Source organism: Coenobita brevimanus, chromosome 98 (genome assembly GCF_032717465.1).
Source record: "Coenobita brevimanus isolate Jiangsu-jjx chromosome 98, ASM3271746v2, whole genome shotgun sequence".
Classification (NCBI taxonomy): domain Eukaryota; kingdom Metazoa; phylum Arthropoda; class Malacostraca; order Decapoda; family Coenobitidae; genus Coenobita; species Coenobita brevimanus.
In genome coordinates, this window is record NC_137051.1 from 15,886,724 (window position 1) to 15,908,852 (window position 22,129).

The 22,129-nt window shown below is 41.0% G+C and overlaps 1 protein-coding gene across 1 annotated transcript in view; it reads right to left on the reverse strand.

Annotated features, from left to right (window-relative positions):
- Positions 1-2,316: 2,316 nt before the first annotated feature.
- Positions 2,317-22,129, reverse strand: part of LOC145414270 (putative ATP-dependent RNA helicase DDX10) — a 90,375-nt gene continuing 70,562 nt past the window's right edge. Inside the window, exons 12-14 of the mRNA XM_080283875.1 lie at positions 13,581-13,714; positions 5,788-6,063; positions 2,317-2,495 (exon numbers count right to left, since the gene is read on the reverse strand). Coding sequence (XP_080140001.1) covers positions 2,363-2,495; positions 5,788-6,063; positions 13,581-13,714 — 543 coding nt within the window. The 3' untranslated portion in view covers positions 2,317-2,362. The remainder of the gene's footprint in view (positions 2,496-5,787; positions 6,064-13,580; positions 13,715-22,129) is intronic.

Here is a 22,129-nt window from a genome sequence, read left to right on the forward strand (position 1 = left end):
GTCCCTACGCTCCTCGTGGGGCAACACAGGATTAAATGGTGATGATGATGATGATTAGATTTTTTTTTTTTTTTTTTTCAAAGTACTAGATATCATATTCTTGTGTTGTTCATATAATTCAATTTACCTCGCTTAAAGAAAGTAACGCCTGAGACAAAGGAAGTTGTTACATGCAGATGTAGCAGGTGACTCGCACTTCAATTCCTGGCAACACTTATGCGACCTCTGGATATCTATAGGGATAAGGAATTTTCCAGCTAATCTCTTTGTGTACTGTTCTTTACAACGTCAGTATCTATAGTAGGGTGTGGTGACCATCCACTCACTCAATATGCTGCTTCCTACCTCTTCCTCAGATGACAATGCTGAGTGACAGGCCTAATGGTTTCCTGTAACCAAAGAAACCAAATAACACAGTGATGTGGCGCCTACTATGGTGCCCTGTTAACTAGGTGGAAAGATGCAAATGTGGCATCCATCCAGGAAAAAAACCTCCAAGCTATTCCCTGAGCCTCGTAGCAAAGCGCTGTCCACCACAAGGGAATGTTGGTTCACTGCATGCAAATGCTTGCTTGTGGTTGATGATCTGCTCAGCTAGACAGACTGGAGTTGGTCTACTACTGTACTATTAATACAAATTCAATTTGAGAATTGCTGTATTTTGGCTTTTCTAGATAACTTGATGCAGCTTGAGTGAGACTTTTTGTAATCAGAGGATTACTGTAGAAACATTCTTCTCCACTATAGTGAGAGGATGTAGTTTGTTCTTGCTATTACCATATGAATTTACACACCTTAAAGGAGACCTTCTCTTAGTGATGGGGTTAATATGGCCATAGCATGCTTCTTTACAAAATCACAAATTTTGCTTTGAACTGTATGAGGTCTGTTCAGAAACTATTCGACTTTAGGCTCTAAAAAAAATAAATACCTAATTGTTGAGCTAGGACACTAATCCCCCTCATAGTAGCACCCTTATGACTTCACACATGTAGCCCAGGGCTCTTTCCACTGCCTGAAGCATTTTTCAAAGTCGATTTTTGATATCTCATGCAGGTGCTTCATCACATTCGTCATGATCTCTTCTCTCGGATGAACGTTGCTCACGACAAGTTGGAGTGTGTAAATTGTGATCCAGAAATTCTGATGACTGTTATCACTGGAGATAAGACTTGGGTGTATGGGTACAACCCAGAAACCAAAGCACAGTCATCCCAGTGGAAGCATGCAGGGTCACCTCAGCCAAAAAAAGCACAACAGGTCCATAGCAAGATGAAGTGCACTCATATGCTGACAGTTTTTTTCAACTACCACAGAGTTGTGCACCAAGAATATACACCAGAAGGTCAGACTGTCAATGAACATTACTACCTCGACATTATCCATTGTCTTCGAGACGCAGTTTGGCGGAAGAGACCAGACCTTTGGATAGTGGCAAGTTGGAAGCTGCACCATGACAATGCCCCTGCCCATTCTTCTCAACTGAATCAATAATTTTTGGCCAAGCACAACATCCTGCAGGTCCAGCAGGCGCCCTACTCACCAGACATAATTTTTGGCCAAGCACAACATCCTGCAGGTCCAGCAGGCTCCCTACTAACCAGACATGGCTGTGTGTGACTTTTAGTTATTCCTGAAGCTCAAAACTTCACAGAAGGGTTCCCAATTTAAGACAAATGAAGAGATAATGATGAATGCAACGAAGCACCTGCAGGCAATACTGAAAACCAACTTTCAAAAATGTTTCAAACAGTGGAAACAACACTGGGCTACGTGTGTCAAGTCAGAAGGGGCCTACTTTGAGGGGAATTAATGTCCTAGCTCAACAAGTTAGCTATTTATTTTTTTAGAGCCTAAACTCAGATACTTTCTGAACAGACCTCGTAGTTATGCAATATATATATATTTTGGGGGCAGTGTAGCACACTAAAGATAACAATCTCCATAATTCACTCAGACTACTTATTTATGCAGATTACAATCATATTCTTCAGATGTGTGACTGAAGTCAGTTTCCTGAGGAATAACAGATTGTGTGCATAACCTTGCACAACACATTGCCTTCCTTTCCACTTCAAGTTACATATATCACTTGAAATTTAATACAGCTTATGAGTCTCTGGCCCCATTTCAGTAGGCATATTTTCTCTGATTTCTGGACTCAGCTTCACTCCACCCTCAGGTGGAAAAAAATTATGTCTGTATGATGATGAGGATATATATGACTATATTTGTAAGTCAGTTTAACCTGCTATTCAACAAAGCACACACTAAAGATACAAGAAAACTCTCTGGGATGACAACATAGTTCAGTCCTCCAACACATAACACTGGCCTTCATCACTCCAGAGGTGAGAAGTAGCTATCTTTGTCCTCCGAGGAGGAAGAGAGCCAGCTGCTCTTGCTCGTCAACAGGCAGGTTCTCCAGGGTGTTGCTTTGGGCCAGTCGTGCTCGCTTAGCCTCTCGTGCACGATCCTTGGCACGCCTCTTGCCACTGGTGAGAGAATGTGAAGGTTAGAATACAGAGAACAAAATTCTGCTTAAAGTGTGTGTGTGTGTGTGTGTGTGTGTGTGTGTGTGTGTGTGTGTGTGTGCAGGGGAGCACCCAGGAATTTTCTAAGGGGGGGGCCCATAGTGAGGTGAGGTTAGGTAATCCGAAAATTACGGGGAGGTCATATGCAGGTTTAGAGTCAGGGGGCTCCTGGCTCATGTGTTACTCTTTGTTTGTACTTGCCAATTTTTCATGTTTTGCTGTTACCAAAATAAATATACAGTATATAAATTTTTTTAAAGGATCCAGAGAGCTAAGGGGGGGGGCCTGGGCCCAGTGGTCCCCCCCGGGTGCACCCCTGCCTGTTTGTGTGCACGTCCATAAGCATGCATGAATGCATGGTTAACTACCAGCTAATTACTAGAGAAGCACTTGCAATAAATGTAATACAGCAGTGCACTTACTGAAAACTGCTGAAATTGTTATGGCAGGGTCATGAATAAAGCTTTACGACTTTTCCCAGGCATTAAAAGTATGAGAAGAAGGTTCCAGTGCCAAACTCTTACTGAACCTGCAGTGTGGCAGCTATGACGCTGATTATACCTAAAGTGGTGGATCATAGGCTTCTTATCTGGTGAAATACAGTAACACCCAATTCATGTGTACACTTAATTTCCTCCATAATACCAGTTTTACTACCTAGAGCATCATCTACCGATATATGCTTTCATAAATCTGTAAAGCTATATGGATGGTCAAAAAAAAAAAAAAAAGTTAATGATCTAAACTTGCAATATGAAAATATAATACAAATGGTCATGAGAGATGTCACTGAGCTAATTTCTTTTTCAAATGAGCATACAGATAATATGAACTCATTACTAATAACTCTTATTAACGGGACATTACATATTTGTTAACCTTGTTTATTCTTATGTAAATATTAATGTGGGTAATATGTAGCTATGCATAACAATGTGTAGCTGTGAGATGGGCTACGTGACTGATTTTGCAGCCTTAGGTGCCGCCACTGCTTGGATTTTGATTATGTAGCATCTTTTGAAAGCTAGGGTTGGGAGCACGCCCAGCTCTCAGGCAGTTCATACCAGGTCGTCATCCAGGGTCAGATTGCATTACATCTAGTCACAGTAAAGAATAACTCTGGTGACGAACTTTGAGTTTACCCTTCGCATAGTCTATCTATTTCATAGTACACATTGGGGTGAATATTATATAAGTAGCTTAGGTATACTGCAGGTGGAGACATGAATGAGTAATATGGTAAGGGTGTAATTGGATAAATAATATAGTTAACTCCTGACTACAGGGGTGTATAACAATGAATGGGGCAGAATGCTGTAATGCAAGTAGTTGGATTCAATAAGGAAGGAAATATATTTACTGAACAAGGCCATGTTAAAATTCAATGAAAGTGGAGTAAATAAGATGACAAAGTGAAAGTGAATTTAATGCCACCAATACACTGTGTAAAATAACTCAAGTTTCAAATCCAAATTAGCCTATGGGTGTGAGACCGGTGGGAAAAAAAAAAAAAAAAAAAAAAAAAAAAAAAAAGTGGAAATGGGGCTTATCGAGGAATGTGTGCAGACTGTGGCAAGTGGTCAGCATAAGGAATAATGTGATCCTTGAAAGATCTGGAGTAATGAAGCATGTGGACACCAATCAATGAGAGTGCATTGAAATAGTATGGGTATCTGAAGAGCATGGGCACAAACTTGGTGAAAAGGATGTATCTGAGTGAGTTTGAGGGTGAGGGAAGGCATTATGGTCAAGGTGGATAGCAGATGTGATAAACAAGTGTGTGAAAACAAGGTATGGAGGTTTATAAGACCAAGGAACTGTCTGAACTGAGTTGGCTGAAAGAATTTTATATGGAGGAGTGTATGACAAGGGTTTGGTATCCTGTTCTTCCCAGAGATGTGATAGTTCTTGGACTGATTCTAGCTGACCGGTAATGCATCATCAATCATCATTATCATCAATCATCATCAACCACCACCGCCGCTGCCGCCGCCACCACCGCCACCGCCACCGCCACCACCACCACCACCACCACCATCATCATCATCATCATCATCATCAATCATCAATCATCATCATACAGACCTCCTTTCCCACTCATCATCATCATCATCATCATCATACAGACCTCCTTTCCCACTCTAGAGAAGGGTGAGGATGATTATAATAAATTGTAAATATATGGTTTCTGCTGAAAACACACACAATAACCACTGTCACCTTAGAATATACTTAGCAATTACTCCTGCTCAAATAATACAAAAATACATGCAATTAAAAGCTAATAATAAGTAAGATCTGAGTAGCACTGAGGATCACCTATACTACTATACTTAATGCCTTGTATCTGGTAATACACTCTTTAGCTATTCTTGCTGATTCCTGAAGACTAGTTAGCTACTGATATAACTGTACAACTGGGAGGTTAGGTACAGTCTTATCCCTTTACCACTACAGTTGAATGAAACTGTTGAATAAAATCATCTTATATCTGCTGGGTTAAAATGAAAAAGACATCACTGGAATGAAAGGGTTAACTTGCTTCCTGTTCCACATGAGATAAGTGGAACTACAGGTAACAGAAGACTTCAACTGGGAAGGAGACATATCTCATTTCCTGACTGTGTGTCTGGAGATATAAGACTACTTGCATTATATACTTAAAAGGCAAGCAATCTGTCATCACATCCATAGGACTGTTTAGCTACTTCAGCCAGATGATTATTTTCAAATCCCTTCAGTCAGATGATTGTCTTCAGATGATTCATTCTACTGAGGAAAGACTGCTGAAACTAGAAAGATTAACTATATTCTTCATTAACGTTTTCACTAACACAGTGCTTTCTTCAGCTGAATAAAATCATGTACAGCAATAGCAGCAAGAATAAAAATAAATGACATCCTTGGTCTGCAGAGCTTACCCATACGAGTCATATGAGGGTATCACATGGGGTGAACCAATGAAATTTATACTTTAGTTAAGGCAAAGATTAGACAAAGAGGATGTCCAATATGATCTGGTGACAAGGAAGAGCACTGATTTCAACAGAAGAAAGTTTTCAGAAATGAATGCTTTACATGTGAAAGGTAGCGCTGGATAAGTAAGACCTCACACATCATTATCATCACCATTCACAAATTTTTTCCACAATTAAAGATGGGGAGAAGTAGGATCCAGGAAAAAGGAAAGGGGAAAAAATAAGTGTGAGTACTAAAACAGTTTGTATTTTCTCCTCATACTAAACATCCTTACCTAACTGTAACCTCTTCTTCAGATATACTTCCTTTATCATCACTGTCATAATCTGGGATGCTCTCCTCTTCCTCACTTCTTTCCTCTTCTTCCTCTTCATCGCTCTCGCCTCCATTCTTCTCGGGACCATAATGTTTATCTGGGTCCGGTAAGTCATCTATAAAGGCCTGGGTGGTGTCATCTTCACTTTCTTCACCACTATATTCCTCCTCCTCCTCCTCTTCATTTTCCTCACCCTTCTTTTTGTTGTTCTCCTTTTGCTTCCTCTTTTTCAATCTGAAATATTAAAATATAGCCTCATCATAATCATAATCATCCAGACCTCCTTTCCCACCCTAGGGCAGGGTGAGGAGTAGTTGCATCCAGACAACCCAAGTTTCCCCACTCCATTCACTCACCACACTTCCATTCTGGCTCTATCTGATATGCCAAAAACCTTCACCACATTCTGTAGCTTTACATAAAAGTACCTGATAGAGTCAATCCAGATGCTGTCACAGTAAAATGGGATGCCAAATGCCTGATCATGCACTTCTCCTCACAACATTCATCCAGCCAGCTTGATCTCTTGTCAGTTCCCTAACCTCACTGACTCTTATACATCTCTTCCTCACACACTGATCCATCATATCCCTCCACCTTCTCCTTGGCTTACCTCACCACCTCCCTCCATCAAATTTGCTCAGATATACCTTTTTCACCACTCTATTGTTATCCAGTCTCTCCACATGACCATACCATATCAGTACAATCTCTTTAATTCTGGTGTCCACAGACTCTGCATCTGTCATCAATCACATTATTTAGTATCCTATCCACTCTCTGTACTAAACATACATTCCTCGGCAGTCCCATCACTGCTCTCACTCTTGACTTTTCATTTTCATGCCACACCACAGTCTCACATCCATATGTTAAAGTTGGCACTAACACTCCTTCATGTAAGCCTCGTGCAGCTGCAACACTCAAGCCTCTGTTTGTTATCAAGGCCTTCATGGCACCAGCTACTTTCCTTCCTTGTGTCACTCTAATTTCCACTTCTTCTGCACATTTTCCTCTCTTTTCTATCACTGTACCCAGGTATTTGAAATCTCTCACCAATTCCAGTCTCTCACCATTCACTGTAACATCACACTGGGAGTCACCTTCTCTCTCGATTACAATCACTTGACTTTTTTCTACGTTTACTCTCAAGGCACGGTGCTCACAGACATCAGTAAAACTCTGCACTTGTGTAACAAGTTCTTGTCCAGTACTTGCAAGTAGCACTGCATCATCAGCATACAACAAATCTGAGATATTCCATCCATCACCATTCATAACCAACGCCATCACTCTCTCCATTACTTGTGTTTTTACTTTTCTCATCACCCCAGTCATATGTACATTGAACAATCATGGGTACATCACACAACCTTGTTGCATGCCCACACTGATCCTGAACCATTCACTTAGATGCCCATTTACCCTTACACATGCCTCACTAGCATCATAAAAACTCTTGACGGCACCTAGCAGCTTAACATCTACACCGTACATGCGCAAAACCTTCCACAATCATTCTGTCTACTTTGTTGTATGCGTTTTCCTGATCCGTAAATGCCATAAACACCTTGTAATTCTTCTCACAAGCCTTCTCCACTATCTGTCTCACTGCAAATATTTGATTCACACATCCTCTGCCACTCCTAAAGCCACCCTGTTCATACTCACTAGAACTTCTAATATCTCTCATACAATCTCTATAATAATTCTTCCATATACCTTCCCTACCACACTGAATAAGCTTATGTCATGATAATTCTTGCACTCACTTTGCTCACTTTTATTTTTGTACAGGGGTACAATCACAGCCCTTTCCCATTCTGCTGGCACAGTTTCACTCATCCATGCCTTCATACATACCTCCAACAAGCACTTCATCCCGCTCTCTGCACTACACTTAATCATCTCAGCATATACCTCATCAACCCCAGCTGCTTTACTGTTTTTCAGCCACTTCACGGCATTCCTCACTTGTGCAAGTGTCCGGTTTCCTAACATTGCATTCCTTCTCTGCACACCCCCCAAACCAATCATGTTTACAGCCACTCTGCTCTCCCTATTCCCATTCATCAGGCTTTCAAAATATTCTTTCCATCTGGTCCTTCCTTCAACCCCATGGGTTAATCTAACACTTACAACCTTCGCCCTTTCACATTTCTTTCTGCAGTCACTTCTACATTTCTGCACCTCATTCCAGCATAACTTCCTATTTTCACAGTAGTTTGCATTCATTTTTCTTCCTAGATCATCATTTACCTCCTCCTTTTTCCTCTTCACTAGCCTCTTTACATGCTTCCTGCTCTCAATATATTCATTTCTTATTTCAACTGAACACCTGTTCTGTAAACACTCTAACCACTTCTTCCTCTTTTCCTCCACTGCTTTCTTAACCTTTTCATCCCATCATGCTGTACCTTTCTTCTTTGTTGTTAGTCTTGCCACACCACACACTGCTTTAGCATTCCTAACTAAGAAATCCCCATATGCATTCCACAAGCCGTCCAGATCCATTTCATTCCAATCCACTGATTCCAACTCCTCCCATACTTTGGTCCTGTATTCATCTGTCATTTCTCTGATCCTCAGCTTCTCGACTTCCAGCCTTCCTCCCTGACTGCTCCTCTCACTCCAGGTCCACCTCACTCCTCTCAGCTTGATCTTGCATACCTATCTATCTATCTATTGCCAGACGCCTCAATCCCGTTTGGGGTGGCCACAAACAAATCGCCTCCAAGTCGCCCTGTCCCCCGCCATTTCACTGCCCTGCTCCCAACTCACACCCCCCTCTCTCATATACCTCTCCACCCCATCCCTCCATCTCATCCTTGGCCTCCCCCTCCCTCTTCCCCCCTCCACCTCACTCACATACACTCTCTTCGTCAGTCTTTCACCCTCCATCCTCTCCACATGGCCAAACCACCTCAGTGTGTTCCTCATAACGCTTCCTATCACATCCACATCCACACCACAACGCTCCTTTATATCCTCATTCGTCAGCCTCTCTCTCCATGTGACTCCACAGGCTCCTCTTAAATAACTCATTTCCACTGCTCTCACTCTTGACTTGTGTCCTTCCAACAATGTCCAAGCTTCACTTCCGTACGTTAGAGTTGGTATCACAATACTGTCATGTAGTAACTTTTTCACTTCCATGCTCACTTCCCTTTTTCTTATCACTGCTTTCAAGGAACCAGCAACCTTTCTTCCCTGCTGTACCCTTTCAAGCACTTCACCCTCCAAACCTCCATCCTTACTCATCACACTACCCAAATACTTAAACGTACTCACATTTTCCAATTCCTCACCATCCAACCTCGCTGTACATTCACTAACTTCACCTCTCTCAAAGACCATCACTTTACTCTTCCCTACATTCACCTTTAGGTTCCGTTTCTTACACACTCTGTCAAACTCATCCACCAAGCCTTGCAGCTCCCCTTCGTCTTCACTCAACAACACAGTATCATCTGCAAACAACAGTACAGGGAGTTTCCAAACACTATCCTCTCTCACCAGGGCCACTCCAACATCCACTACCCTACCTTGTACCTCTTTTATTACCCCATCCATGTACAGATTGAACAACCATGGAGACATGACACATCCCTGTTTCAAACCAACTTTCAAAGAGATAAATTCACTTAGTTCACCATCCACACGCACTGCAGCCTTCGCACCATCGTACATACTCTTCACTGCATTCAACAACTTCCCATCTACTCCATATATTCTTAACACTTTCCACAATCCTTGTCTATCCACCCTGTCATATGCTTTCTCCAAATCCATGAAAGCCGCATACAACTTCTTTCCCTTCTCTAGAAACTTTTCCACTAAAGATCTAAGAATGAATATCTGATCTACACAACCTCTTCCCTTCCTAAAGCCTCCCTATTCTTCTCCAACTAATTTCTCTGTTCTTTCTCTAACTCTGTCTATAAGTATCCTACCACAATCAATATATAAGTTGACAGACCTCCACATTGTCCTGTCACGGCCCTCGTATCAGCAACCATTCCCAGCATCGTCCTCTCTATGAGCATGTAATCAATCATGCTCCTTTCAACATGATCCCCATTCCCTCTATACCATGTACTGGATATTTATGTGCATCTCTGTGTTTGAAATACGAGTTACAAATGCACAATCTCCTTTCCTGACCCATATCCTTCAGTCGGTTCCCATTACCATTTTCTCCTGGTACTCCATTACAACCTATTATGTCTTTCTCAGGACCAGTGCCTACTCTTCTATTCATATTGCCCATTACAATCACCTTATATCTCCTGGGCATTTCTCCCACTGCTTCACCCTGCTCATCCCAAAACCTGTCTTTCTCTCTCTCACTTCTGTCATCACACGGTGCATACACTACAATCACTCCCGCTTGCACCTTCTCAAATTTGACGCTGACATACATACATCTCGAGCTGACACATTTGTAGTCTTTCATTCCACTCTGCCACACATCATTCATCAACAAAGCAACTCCCTCCTTGCATCTTCATCGTCCATTCATGCCTGATCTTATATATTTCACACCCTCCCACTCCTCCACTTCACACCCTTTCATCTCTGTTTCACAAAATACCATCAAGCGTATCTCGCATTCTTGAACACGTTCACCACTTCCGTTCTTCTTGTTCTCCTCATTCATACCTCTCACATTCCACATGACTATGCAATTCTCTTAAAGCACATACAGCAAAATGTGCTGAAATTTCTTTGTGAACACTTCCCATGCTTCTCAGTTCACTCTGCTATTCATATTTTTCTCTGTTCACTATGGAGTGTGTCCTGGAATGTATAAGGGAAACAGTGATTGAGATGCAGTTTGGATTTAGGCCTGGCAAAGGGACCACTGGTGCCATATTTATTGTCCAACAGCTTCAGGAAATACATATAGGAAGAAAGGGGGAGCTATACTTTGTTTCTGTCTCTCTGAACACGGCCTTTGACAGAATTCCTAAGGAGGTGGTGAAGTGTACAGTAAGAATGCTTGGGATCAAGGAGTGGCTGGTATGGCTGGTAAGAGTGGTTAGGGCAGGGTACAAGGGTGCTCACACCAGACATGGGGTCTATTACTGGGTTTCTATTACCATTACTTTCAACTGTTCTCTATTATATTACTATTACTTTAGTGGTTATCTATTATGTTACTATTACTAATACTTGGTCATCTATTACTATCTATCTATCTATTGTCTGATGCCACAATCCCGCAAGGGGTGGCCATTTGCCTTTGAGTTATTTGTTTTACGGGGAGGGGCACTAACTCTCCACCAACCCACTTGCTGACACGTAGGGAGCACACATGGTTTGGTTATATGGTTACCACCCAGCATAGTAAATGGTTTCTTGGCTTACAGGAAACTATTACTATTAATATATTATTTGCAATAACAGAAGTTATTTAAACTGAAAATGGTTATCATTTTCATTATTGTTGGGAAGCTGTCCCACGTAATGCACAAGTATGTCTCGATCATTTGATGGCTAGAAGGTCACTTTCCATTTTGCATGGTCTCCTGTGGTGTACCTGCATCATTGAGAGTAGCCAAAAGATAACTAAGGTCTAAGGTGAGAGGGTTATTTTATATGACAAAAGGCAACCAGTATTGATATGTTTCAAGGAGATCACTACAATTTCAAGGACTGTATATAGCCATTGGCCAGTGAGGTACTGTTTATTCATAATTTCTTATCTTATTTACATTTGGCAATATATATACATAATGCAGTGATATCACTAGCTCTGTGCATTAATTCTGGGTGTGTTATGTAACTTTTAGTTGGTTATAGTTGTTGTGGGAGATGCAGTTGCCAGACAGCGCTGTCTTTTATTGTTGCTGTGGGAGATAGGCTGACACTGCATATATAATTTATTCTGATGACACATGAAGACTAAATAAGTGTCTGTAATAGGAAAGTAAAATACTATTATCTATAACTTTGTCTTCTACTGCTATTACTATTATTATTACAGCTATGATTTTTAATCTATTACATTTACTATTACTCTAAAAATCTTGTAACAGTCTATTACTATTACATATTACTATTACCCCGTGTCTGGCTCGCACCCATGAGAGAGTGAATGGAGATATCAGTGATGAGTTTTCCGTGAATGTTGGTAAGTATCAGGAGTCAGTCTTGAGCTCCTTATTATTTATTATGGAGCTTGAAGCTCTCTCACATGACTTCAGTAATGGACTCCCATGGGAAATGTTGCATGCTGATGTCTTGGTGTTGCTTGAGGAGCATGAAAAGGAGGTGGAGGAATGATTTAGGACATGGAAAGATGGAATGGGTACAGGGGTTTCAGAGTAATCGTGCATAAAACATAACTGATGATATCTAAGGCTGGTGGTGGTATTGTTAAAGCAAAAGGAAGTGTGGCCATGTGCAGTTTGTCATAGGGGTGTGGGAATTAACTCCGTCTTGAGCAGTGTTTGTGATAAGAGGGTGCATAAGAGATGTACCAGTATTAGAGGTAAGCTGCGAAATACTGATAATTTCGTTCATGAGGTGTGTCAGGGAAACCATGCAGAGACTGAGATGAATGAAAGGATTGATCTTGCCAGAAAGAGTCTTCACTGTGTAAAGGAGTTTTGTTATTTGGGGACCCTGTTATGTGTTGGAAGTGGGGCTGGAGCTGGCTCTGTGGCTAGGGTAAGAAGTGGTTGGAGGAAGTTCAGAGCTGTTCTCTCTCCTGACAAAGAGGACTCTCTTTCCAAGATAAGGGGTCCTTATATGTAGCATATATTAGATGTGTAATGCTGGACAATAGTGAGACCTGGGCAGTAAAGGAAATGGATATTTGTAGGCTCAAACATACAGACAGGATAATGATTAGATGGATGTGTAGTGTATCCTTGAATGAGAGGCCTGGGGGGGTTAGGACTGCAACTAAAGATCTGAGAGGAAGGATGGGACTTGACTGCATTAGTGTTGTGATGAGCAGAGGTAGATTGAGATGGTTGGGCATATTGAGACGAGTCGATGACAACTGAATGTGGAGGGTTAGAGGTATGAATGCTGAGGGTAGGGTTGCAAGAGGCAGGCTGAAAAAGAACCTGGAATGACATTCCAGTGTGGAACCTCAGGGGTAAGACACTGAATTGGGAGACTGCTGAAAATGGAGCAGCATGGACAGCCACCAGTAGGTGACCAAGGCCAACACATGCAAACATGCTGAAGCCTTTATAAATGAAACAAAATGAATCTCAGCTATTCATATGAAAACACTGCAGAATTAATCTGATACTCATCACTGGAAGACAAAATATACTGTATTGTGGTTTTATGGCTGCCATTTTTTTCTTGTATTTTACATTACATCAATTTAAGGATGACAACAATGACAACAAACCATTTCTGAGTTACACGAGCTAACATGTAGAAGTGTGTCTAATCCATACAGAGAAGATGGGGAAGCATGACAGGAAAATGTGTGTACACACACCCTCAGTACCCTCTCTTATGTAGGGGCCTGTTCTCTTTCACTCTCCTTTTCCCTTCCATGTTTTTTTTTTTTTTTTTTTTTTTTTTTTTTGTGTACATACAAAGTAGAATCATCCAAGATAACAAGAACACAAATTATTTCTAGCAGAAATTAATGATCAACCAAAACCATTTGTGAATAACTGGACAATATACCTTACAACTGTGACTAAACAGTAAAATAATTCCTCAAAAAATCATTTCAAATTACTTCTATGCCCGGTTATGTACGTTACATTTCTTACCTGTTCATCTGTTTAAGTTTCTCAGCATGCAGTTTCTTGTCAATGTGGTCCTCTTCCTTCATGATCTCCATCACCCGGGATATATTGATGCCACTGGTCTCCTTGCTGTCTTCCTGCTTTGCTGCATTTGATACCTGAGTAAACCATACACTGTACTATCTAGACTTCTTATGGCTGAGGAGACTTCATGATAACAATATAATAAAACCTCATTTTAATGTAGCTCAACACACTGGATATCAGATTTAAAGGACACTATGAAGTCATTGGACTTCCATCGGCTATAACAAACAATGTCCGTTAAATGGGGAACAATACATGTGTTTCATGAAGAGGTGTAATGACAAGGATGTGAAATAAACTGCAAAAGACAAAATTATGGGCCAAATTAGTGTAAAATGGGTATGGTCTTCATTTTGAGTACTCGAATACACCATTGTACTCACTTATTTTTTATACAGGTGCTTGAAATCCCACCTTGGAGGGGACCATCGGATATAACCGATTTTTGGCTTTATTGGACCAAGCTTTCCCCCTATTAGTCAGTCATACTGAGGCTCTACCGTACGATTTTTAGTCATTAATGGCTTCATCACAATCTACCATTCATCGTCATCAACTAGCAGAGGCTAGTTCCACAGCTAGAAAGAGAAATGGATGGAAGAAGTTTAGGGAATTGTAGCCTCACCTAACTAGGAAGGGGGTCTCCTTTCGTACAAAGAGTGCTCTCTACAAAACATTTGTGAAAGTGTTATGCTGTATGGCAGTGATATTTATACGATGAACGAAGAAGATACAAGCACTCTGATTTCTACAAAACATAAAACATGAATGTCAATGTAACTGTCACAATTAAAACTGTTTTAACACTGACACTGTGCTGCAACAATGTGTCGGTGCTTATTAGCTTGACAAAGTAATTACCATAAGTTTACAAAACTGCTAGTGTTACCATTCTATAATGGATTTACCCCTCCCTGCATGAAGATGCGATTCATGTTCTTTGGGTGATTCCTGGTAAACACACAGAGACGCGAATCAAACCCCAAAGCAGAAAAAAAAATTGCCAAAAATTAAGCTTTCGGCTGATTTGCGTCAAATTTTGGTGCGTTCTAGCAGGCCAGTCTCATGTCCAAAGTAAATACTTGGCAACACTGTCGGCCCTCTCATGGGAGAGTGTGCATCAGTATTCCTCAGTATCTCACCACAAGCCGGGCTGAAGGGTAGTGCTCCATTCGTCGTCCCTCTAACACCTCCATATTCCCCGTCCCACCCAAGGCAGAAGAGCCACGATTGAAATACTGTTATTGTATAGTGTTTGTGACTGTACTGTGAAGTGATTGTGTCTATATGGAACAAACATATACTGTTCGTAAAGCATTGGGTCCCGTTATCAGCCGTTAGGCCTAGAGGAAGGAGTCGTGTTTGCTATAGCGGGGTTTGCCACTCTGCTTCACCCTGCCCCTAATGATGTAATTTACCTATATAGTGAAGCCAATGCTTTTATTGTGTGAAACATATAGTGCCTGGATTAATGAAATAATTGACCTATCTTAGCAGGCGTTACGTACGCCATAGAGATACGCCTTAGTCGGTAAGGGAACAGGCAGTCGCGTATGTCAAAGAGTCAGGAAGGGAATAACAGAGGAGGTTGGGATGAAATCAATGTGATAGTGTTACACGGCGTATAGCTTTAGTATGAAATATGCGTAAACTGCATAGTGCAGCGAGTGTTCGTGGAGAAATATTGTGTGCATTTGACTGACTGATTGCAAACATAGCACAAGGAGGAGAAACAACAAATACGCCACACAACCACATACTTCAGTGAAAAGGTATTATACCATTCTCAGAGAGTGCTATACTGCACATGGTTTAGTGTGAAATATACGTACATAGTGCTGCGAGTGTTCGTGGAGAAATTTATTGTGTGAATCGCATATGTTAGCGCAAACGTGGCACAAGGAGGAAAGACAACAAATACACCACACAACTACAGACTTCAGTGAAAAGGTATTGTACCATTCTCAGACAGTGAGAGAGTACTTATGGTTTTGTGTGAAATATACGTATGTACTGCAGCGAGTGTTCGTGAAGAAATGTTGTGTGCATTAACTGACTTAGCACAAACATAGCACAAGGAGGAGAGACAATAAATATGCCATACAACCATATACTTTTCAATGAAAACCTACTGTGCCATTCTCAGACAGTGCTATATTGCGTATGGTTTAGTGTGAAATATACGTATACAGTACACACACACACACACACACACACACACAAACCTCAAATATGGCCGAAAACGTAAACACTGAAGGACTCGACTTTCCAGGATTTGATAGAAATACCAATGTCATGGATCCGGTTAAAACAGTGATGATGAGGATTAGTGAACTTGAAAAGAAAGTCGAGAATCTAGTGTTAAAGGATGTGTCTGAGAATACGGAGATTACCATACAGAGTCTGATCCAGTCCAATGAGACGGCGAATGAGGAGATTAGAAATTTGAAGAGGGAAAATACAGAATTGAGGAGAAAACTAGAAGAGAGTCTAATAAAACGGAGAAGGTGAGTAGTGTATTAGAAGAGCATAAGACAAGTGGGCACACATAGAAGATGAACAGAAAGAAGTGGTTAGCTTAAGAGAAATCATTCAGGAAGAAAGGGAAATGAACAAGAAAAAAAATGGAAGAAAATGTAGTGAAAATACTGAAGAAAAAAGAGAAAATAGTGAGAGAAACTGTAGAAAGGAACAGATGCGTGGTAATATTTGGAAACAGAGAGGAGGAAGAAACGGTTAGATCCGTGAGACTCGAGAGAGACACGAACTTGGTGAAAGGAATATTAGGCAAGATTGACCCCGAAGGAGACAAGTGGGTAAAAGAAATTGAGGATAGGGCCTTATAAGAAAGGGGAAACAAGGCCAATGAGAGTCAAGTTTTCATCAGAAAGTGTAATAAATGATATACTTAAAGCGACCTGGAAATTAAGCACAGAGGCAGGGATGGAAAATATTATAATAAGAAAAAACTTGAATGACGAAGAAAGAGAAGTGTTAAAATCATTGAAGGAACAAGTAAAGGAAAAAAATGATAGGAGGACAGAGGAAGAATGTAATAATTTTTTTTGGAGAGTGATGGATATGAAAGTTAGGAAGTGGTATGTACGGAAATAGAAGCGAAGGAAACTAAGGGGGATAGCTATGAAAGACCAGAAATCGAGGAAGTGATACTGATGGAGAGAAGGAGAGAAGAGGGTATAAAAAACATCAAAACTAATTTGAAGGCGATATACACTAATGCTGATGGTTTAATATTGGCAAAGCTTGAAATTAACGATTTCTTGAGAGAACATGAACCTGATGTCATGAGCTTTGTAGAGACCAAATTAAGAGAAGATATTGATGTTCATTTGGGAGATGGTAAATACAAACTGTGGAGAAGAGACAGAAAAGAAAAAACAGGAGGAGGAGTGATGATAGCGGTGAAGAACAACATAAATGTAGATACCGTGGAAATGGGAGAAGGCAGGGCTGAAGTGATATATATGAAATTAGAAACTGGAGAGAATGTCAAGAGTGATATGGCGGTAGTGTATGTTCCCCCTTAGACGAGAGCATGGAATGATGACGAATACCAGGAGATGTTGTCAGATGTGGCTAGTTATTCACAAAAAATAATTGAGAAAAGCAACAATATAATTTTGGTGGGTGACTTTAAATGTAAAATGGTGAACTGGGAGGAATGGGACTCAGGAGGCAGCGAGGATTCGTGGGGCACCATATTATTAAATATAATAATGAATATTGTGGTAGGTGGTGGCAACCATCATCCACGCACTTGATGTAGAGCTGCCTACTTCTTCCTTAGCCTTTATCATTCTATTTCTGTGTCTGCCCTCCTCTCTTCATATTTCTCCAATCTTTCCTGTCACTTCTTATTCCTTTTCTTTCTTTTACAGGTGGCTCTACATTGAGTGACAAGCCAAATGGTTTCCTGTAAGCCAAGAAATCATTTACTACGCTGGGTGGTAACCATATAACCAAACCATACGTGCTCCCTACGTGTCAACAAGTGGGTTGGTGAAGGATTAGTGCCCCTCCCCATAAAACAAATAACTCAAAGTCAAATGGCCACCCCTTACGGGATTGTGGCGTCTGGCAATAGATAGATAGATAGAATAATGAATAATGTGATGACGCAATGGGTCAGAGAAGAGACACGGTTCCGAGGTGAGGACACACCAGCAAGGTTAGATTTACTGTTTACCAAAGTACCCGACGTAACAGAATCATTGAAATATTTCTGTCCTATAGGAAAAAGTGATCATGTGGTCATTGTGTTCCTGATCTTAATAGGGAAAGTCGAGCCATGAGACAAGCTTCATAGACAGGGAAGCTACAATTTTGGGAAAGCAAATTTCACAGGATTGAGAAAATTTTTTGAAAATGCGGACTGGAGAAAATTCAGTGAAACAAGAGAGATACAGAGGAAGTGGGATATCTTTCTACACCTCTATAATTTGGGAGTGGAAAATTTTGTACCAAGAGTAAGAGGGAAAGAAAACAGGAAAAAGGAGTGGTTTAATAGAAGGTGTATGATAGCTAAAAAAAAGAGAGAGATAAGGCGTGGAACAACTGGAGAAAGAGAGGTAACAACAGAACAAAGGAAGAATATAAAAGAACTAGAAATAAATACACAAGAATACGTAGAGAAGAAGAAAGGAATTTTGAAAAAGGTATAATAGACAAATTCAAGGATGAACCCAAGCTGTTTTATAGATTTGTTAATGGCAAACTGAAACAAAAGGAAGGAATCACCAAATTGAAAGTAAAAGGAGAGGTCTATAAAGATGCAGCAATGCAAGCTGAAATAATGAACAAATGTTTCCAATCGGTTTTCACTAATGAAAAAGAGTTTGTGGAAGGGGAGGGAGTGTTTAGAAATGTACCAGTGATAAAAGATATAAAAGTGGAGGTACAGGAAGTGTATAAATTACTGGAAACCCAAGATGTAAGGAAAGCCCCAGGACCTGATGGAATTTCTAATTGGGTACTGAAGGAATGCAGAGAACAACTGGCGGATAAAATTCACAGTTTAATCGTGTGTTCTCTGGAAGAGGGGAAAGTGCCACAAGAATGGAAGAGGGCAAATGTGGTACCAATTTATAAGGGACGAAACAGGGAAGAACCCCTGAATTATAGACCAGTGTCTCTAACCAGCATGGTTGCAAAATTGTGCGAGACAATCCTGAAAGACAGATGGATAAAATATCTAGAAGAGATGAATATTTTGGCTGAATGTCAGTTTGGATTCAAAAGTGGAAGGTCATGTGTTTCTAACTTGTTGAGCTTTTACTCAAGAGCAATTGACGTGGTACAGGAAAGAGATGGTTGGGTGGATTGTGTGTACTTAGAGAAGGCCTTTGATAAGGTACCTCATAAGAGACTAATGTGGTAGTTAGAATATATAGGAGGACTGAAGGGGAAACTCCTGGAATGGATGAGAGACTTTTTGAGAGACAGACAAATGAGGACAGTAATAAAGGATAGGATGTCTGGATGGAGGGAAGTAACAAGTGGAGTCCCTCAAGGCTCTGTGTTGGCGCCAGTAATGTTCCTGATTTAAGTAAATGATATGGTGAAAAAGTTACTACATGACAGTATTGTGATACCAACTCTAACGTACGGAAGTGAAGCTTGGACGTTGTTGGAAGGACACAAGTCAAGAGTGAGAGCAGTGGAAATGAGTTATTTAAGAGGAGCCTGTGGAGTCACATGGAGAGACAGGCTGACGAATGAGGATATAAAGGGGCGTTGTGGTGTGGATGTGGATGTGATAGGAAGCGTTATGAGGAACACACTGAGGTGGTTTGGCCATGTGGAGAGGATGGAGGGTGAAAGACTGACGAAGAGAGTGTATGTGAGTGAGGTGGAGGGGGAAAGAGGGAGGGGGAGGCCGAGGATGAGATGGAGAGATGGGGTGGAGAGGTATATGAGAGAGGGGGGTGTGAGTTGGGAGCAGGGGAGTGAAATGGCGGGGGACAGGGCGACTTGGAGGCGATTTGTTTGTGGCCACCCCAAACGGGATTGAGGCGTCTGGCAATAGAGAGATAGATAGACTTTTTTTTTTAGGTAGTTAATAGAATCACTACCTCACAGGTATTTGTGTGCTTTTTTTTCCCCCCCAAATATATGTAGCCAAGATTTTGAAGATATGAATGTGTGAATGACTGCATGGTCAATTTAGCTGAGAACAATGACTGATAATTTACTTATTTGGCTTTCTCATTCCTATTTTAGAAGCCTACCCTCTTCAGTTTATACTGGTACAACACCAATTTTCCGGCATCGGATGGTCTGGCCCCTCTTTTAATCCACATACAATTATGAGAGGAAACTTGAAATTCCTGCACTAGCCAGACTAGTTTACCGAGCAGCCACAGATAGTGTTGCTTGTAGTGCATGATCACCTGAACTGCTTACACTGCATGTATTGGTGGTGATCCCTGTATTTCATCTGATTCTTATCTCATTTTAATTGCAGTTAACCCTAGCTACAGCTTCTGAGAAAGATGCAAGTATCAATTGTCATGTCAAGTGTAAACACCAGTCTATTCCAGTACAAACTTCCTTGATCATGGTTGATTTGCTTACTAAACTACCACAATGACAAAACCCCTCAAATACCAAATAATGCAATATTGTGCCTGTAAATGGGAATAAATATTAACTGGTTCTACATCTACAGGTCTACAGTCCCTTTTTTAACAAATACCTGAAAAATAACCCATGAAAAGACTGGAGGGACTAGATCAGCACTGTTTATACTGATTCAGGTACTCTTAATCAAGAACAAGATAATTCTTTTCTCTCATATTTCTCCTAACTAACTTTGTGAGCCAGCATTGTTATCAATGCAATTTGACTACGTATAAGAAATTCTAACAACTGACCAATCCCGACCTTCAATTTCTGCATTTGTGAGTATGAAACTTCTAATTTTTTTTTTAATACAAGGAAGAAGAAACCAAAGGCTAGAAGCCCACAAGGACTGTTCCCTCGAAGAAAAAATAAAAACAAGATAACAGAGAGCCAAATTCAAGATCCGTTCATTTCAAGATGCCTGGACACTGTGTTTAAAGACTGGAGGTCACAGACAGCAGGAAATAAAGACAGAGGAAGACAATTCCAGAGTTTACCTGCTGCATGCAAGGAGGACTGGGAGTAATGGTTCATTCATTCATTCATTCATTGCCAGACGCCATGTATCCCAGACGGGGTGGCCAAGGGCTTAGAGTTAATTGTTTTACAGGGAGGGGCACTAATCCTCCACCAACCCCACTTGACACGTAGGGATGCCAACAGCATCTGGTGTTCCCAGGCGGTCACCCATCCAAGTACTAACCAGACCCAACGTTGCCAACGGCCATACCACGTTGAGTACACCGCTTCCCGTCCAATCAGCGAAGTTAAGCAACGTTGAGTAATGGTTAACAATTGCATTTGAGTTGGACAGAAACGAGATGAGACTTTGCTGAGTGCTACATGCCTGCTGTAGTGGAGGAGAGATGCAAGCAGATAGTTCAGAGGGGCAGTGACCATTAAAGTAGTGAAAGAAAAGAGAGAAAGATACAACAATGTGGCAAAGAGACAGAGGTTGAAGGAAGCCAGTAAGAGGAGGAGAATTAATAAGGTGAAATGCCTTTAACTCCAGCTTGCTAAGAAGAGCTGTATGTGGGAAGCCTCCCCACATATGAGAGTTTTACTTTTCACAGGGATGAATTAAACTCGTGTACAAAGTCAACAACTCTGCAGAGATAAAGAAGGTATGGAGATGGCTATCTCTTTGAGGCTGATTTTATGAGAAGTTATATTATGATCTTCCCAAGATAAATCCCAAGACAATGAAACCCCAAGTATGTTCAAAGATAAGGCAGGATTGAGTTGGGTATTGTTAAAAATTAAAGGATATTCCTGTGGTACATTCTGATGGGTCAAAAGACATAAGAACTGAGTTTTTGATGCATTAAAAGCTACAAGATTACTTTTACCCCACTCACAGATAAGAGCCAAGTCAGACATTAAGTTTGCCATAGCCTCATCCCTTGTTTGCTGAAGTAACTGCTGAGATGGACGCTGCGGGATGCGGATGGAAAGGTGAGAGGTGGAGTCATTAGCGTATGAGTGGAAAGAGTTAGATGTACAGCTAAGAAGGTCATAGATGAACTGATGGAAGAGAGTTGGTGATAGGACAGAACCGCGAGGAACAGCACTACCGATGGCCCAAGGAGAAGAATGGTGGCCATTTACAAGAGCAGCTACAGAATGACCATAAAGGAAGCAAGAAATCAAGGCACAGATAGAAGAATAGAAACTGTATGAGGGCAGTTTGGAAACTGAAGATTTACGTCTGAATTGACTGAAAGTCTTTGAGATACCAAGCACAATGGCAAAACTTTTGCAAAAGTCCTGAAAGGAGGATGACCAGTAGTCTGAAAGGAAGGTGTGAAGATCGCCAGCAGAGTGTCCCTGGCAGAACCCATATT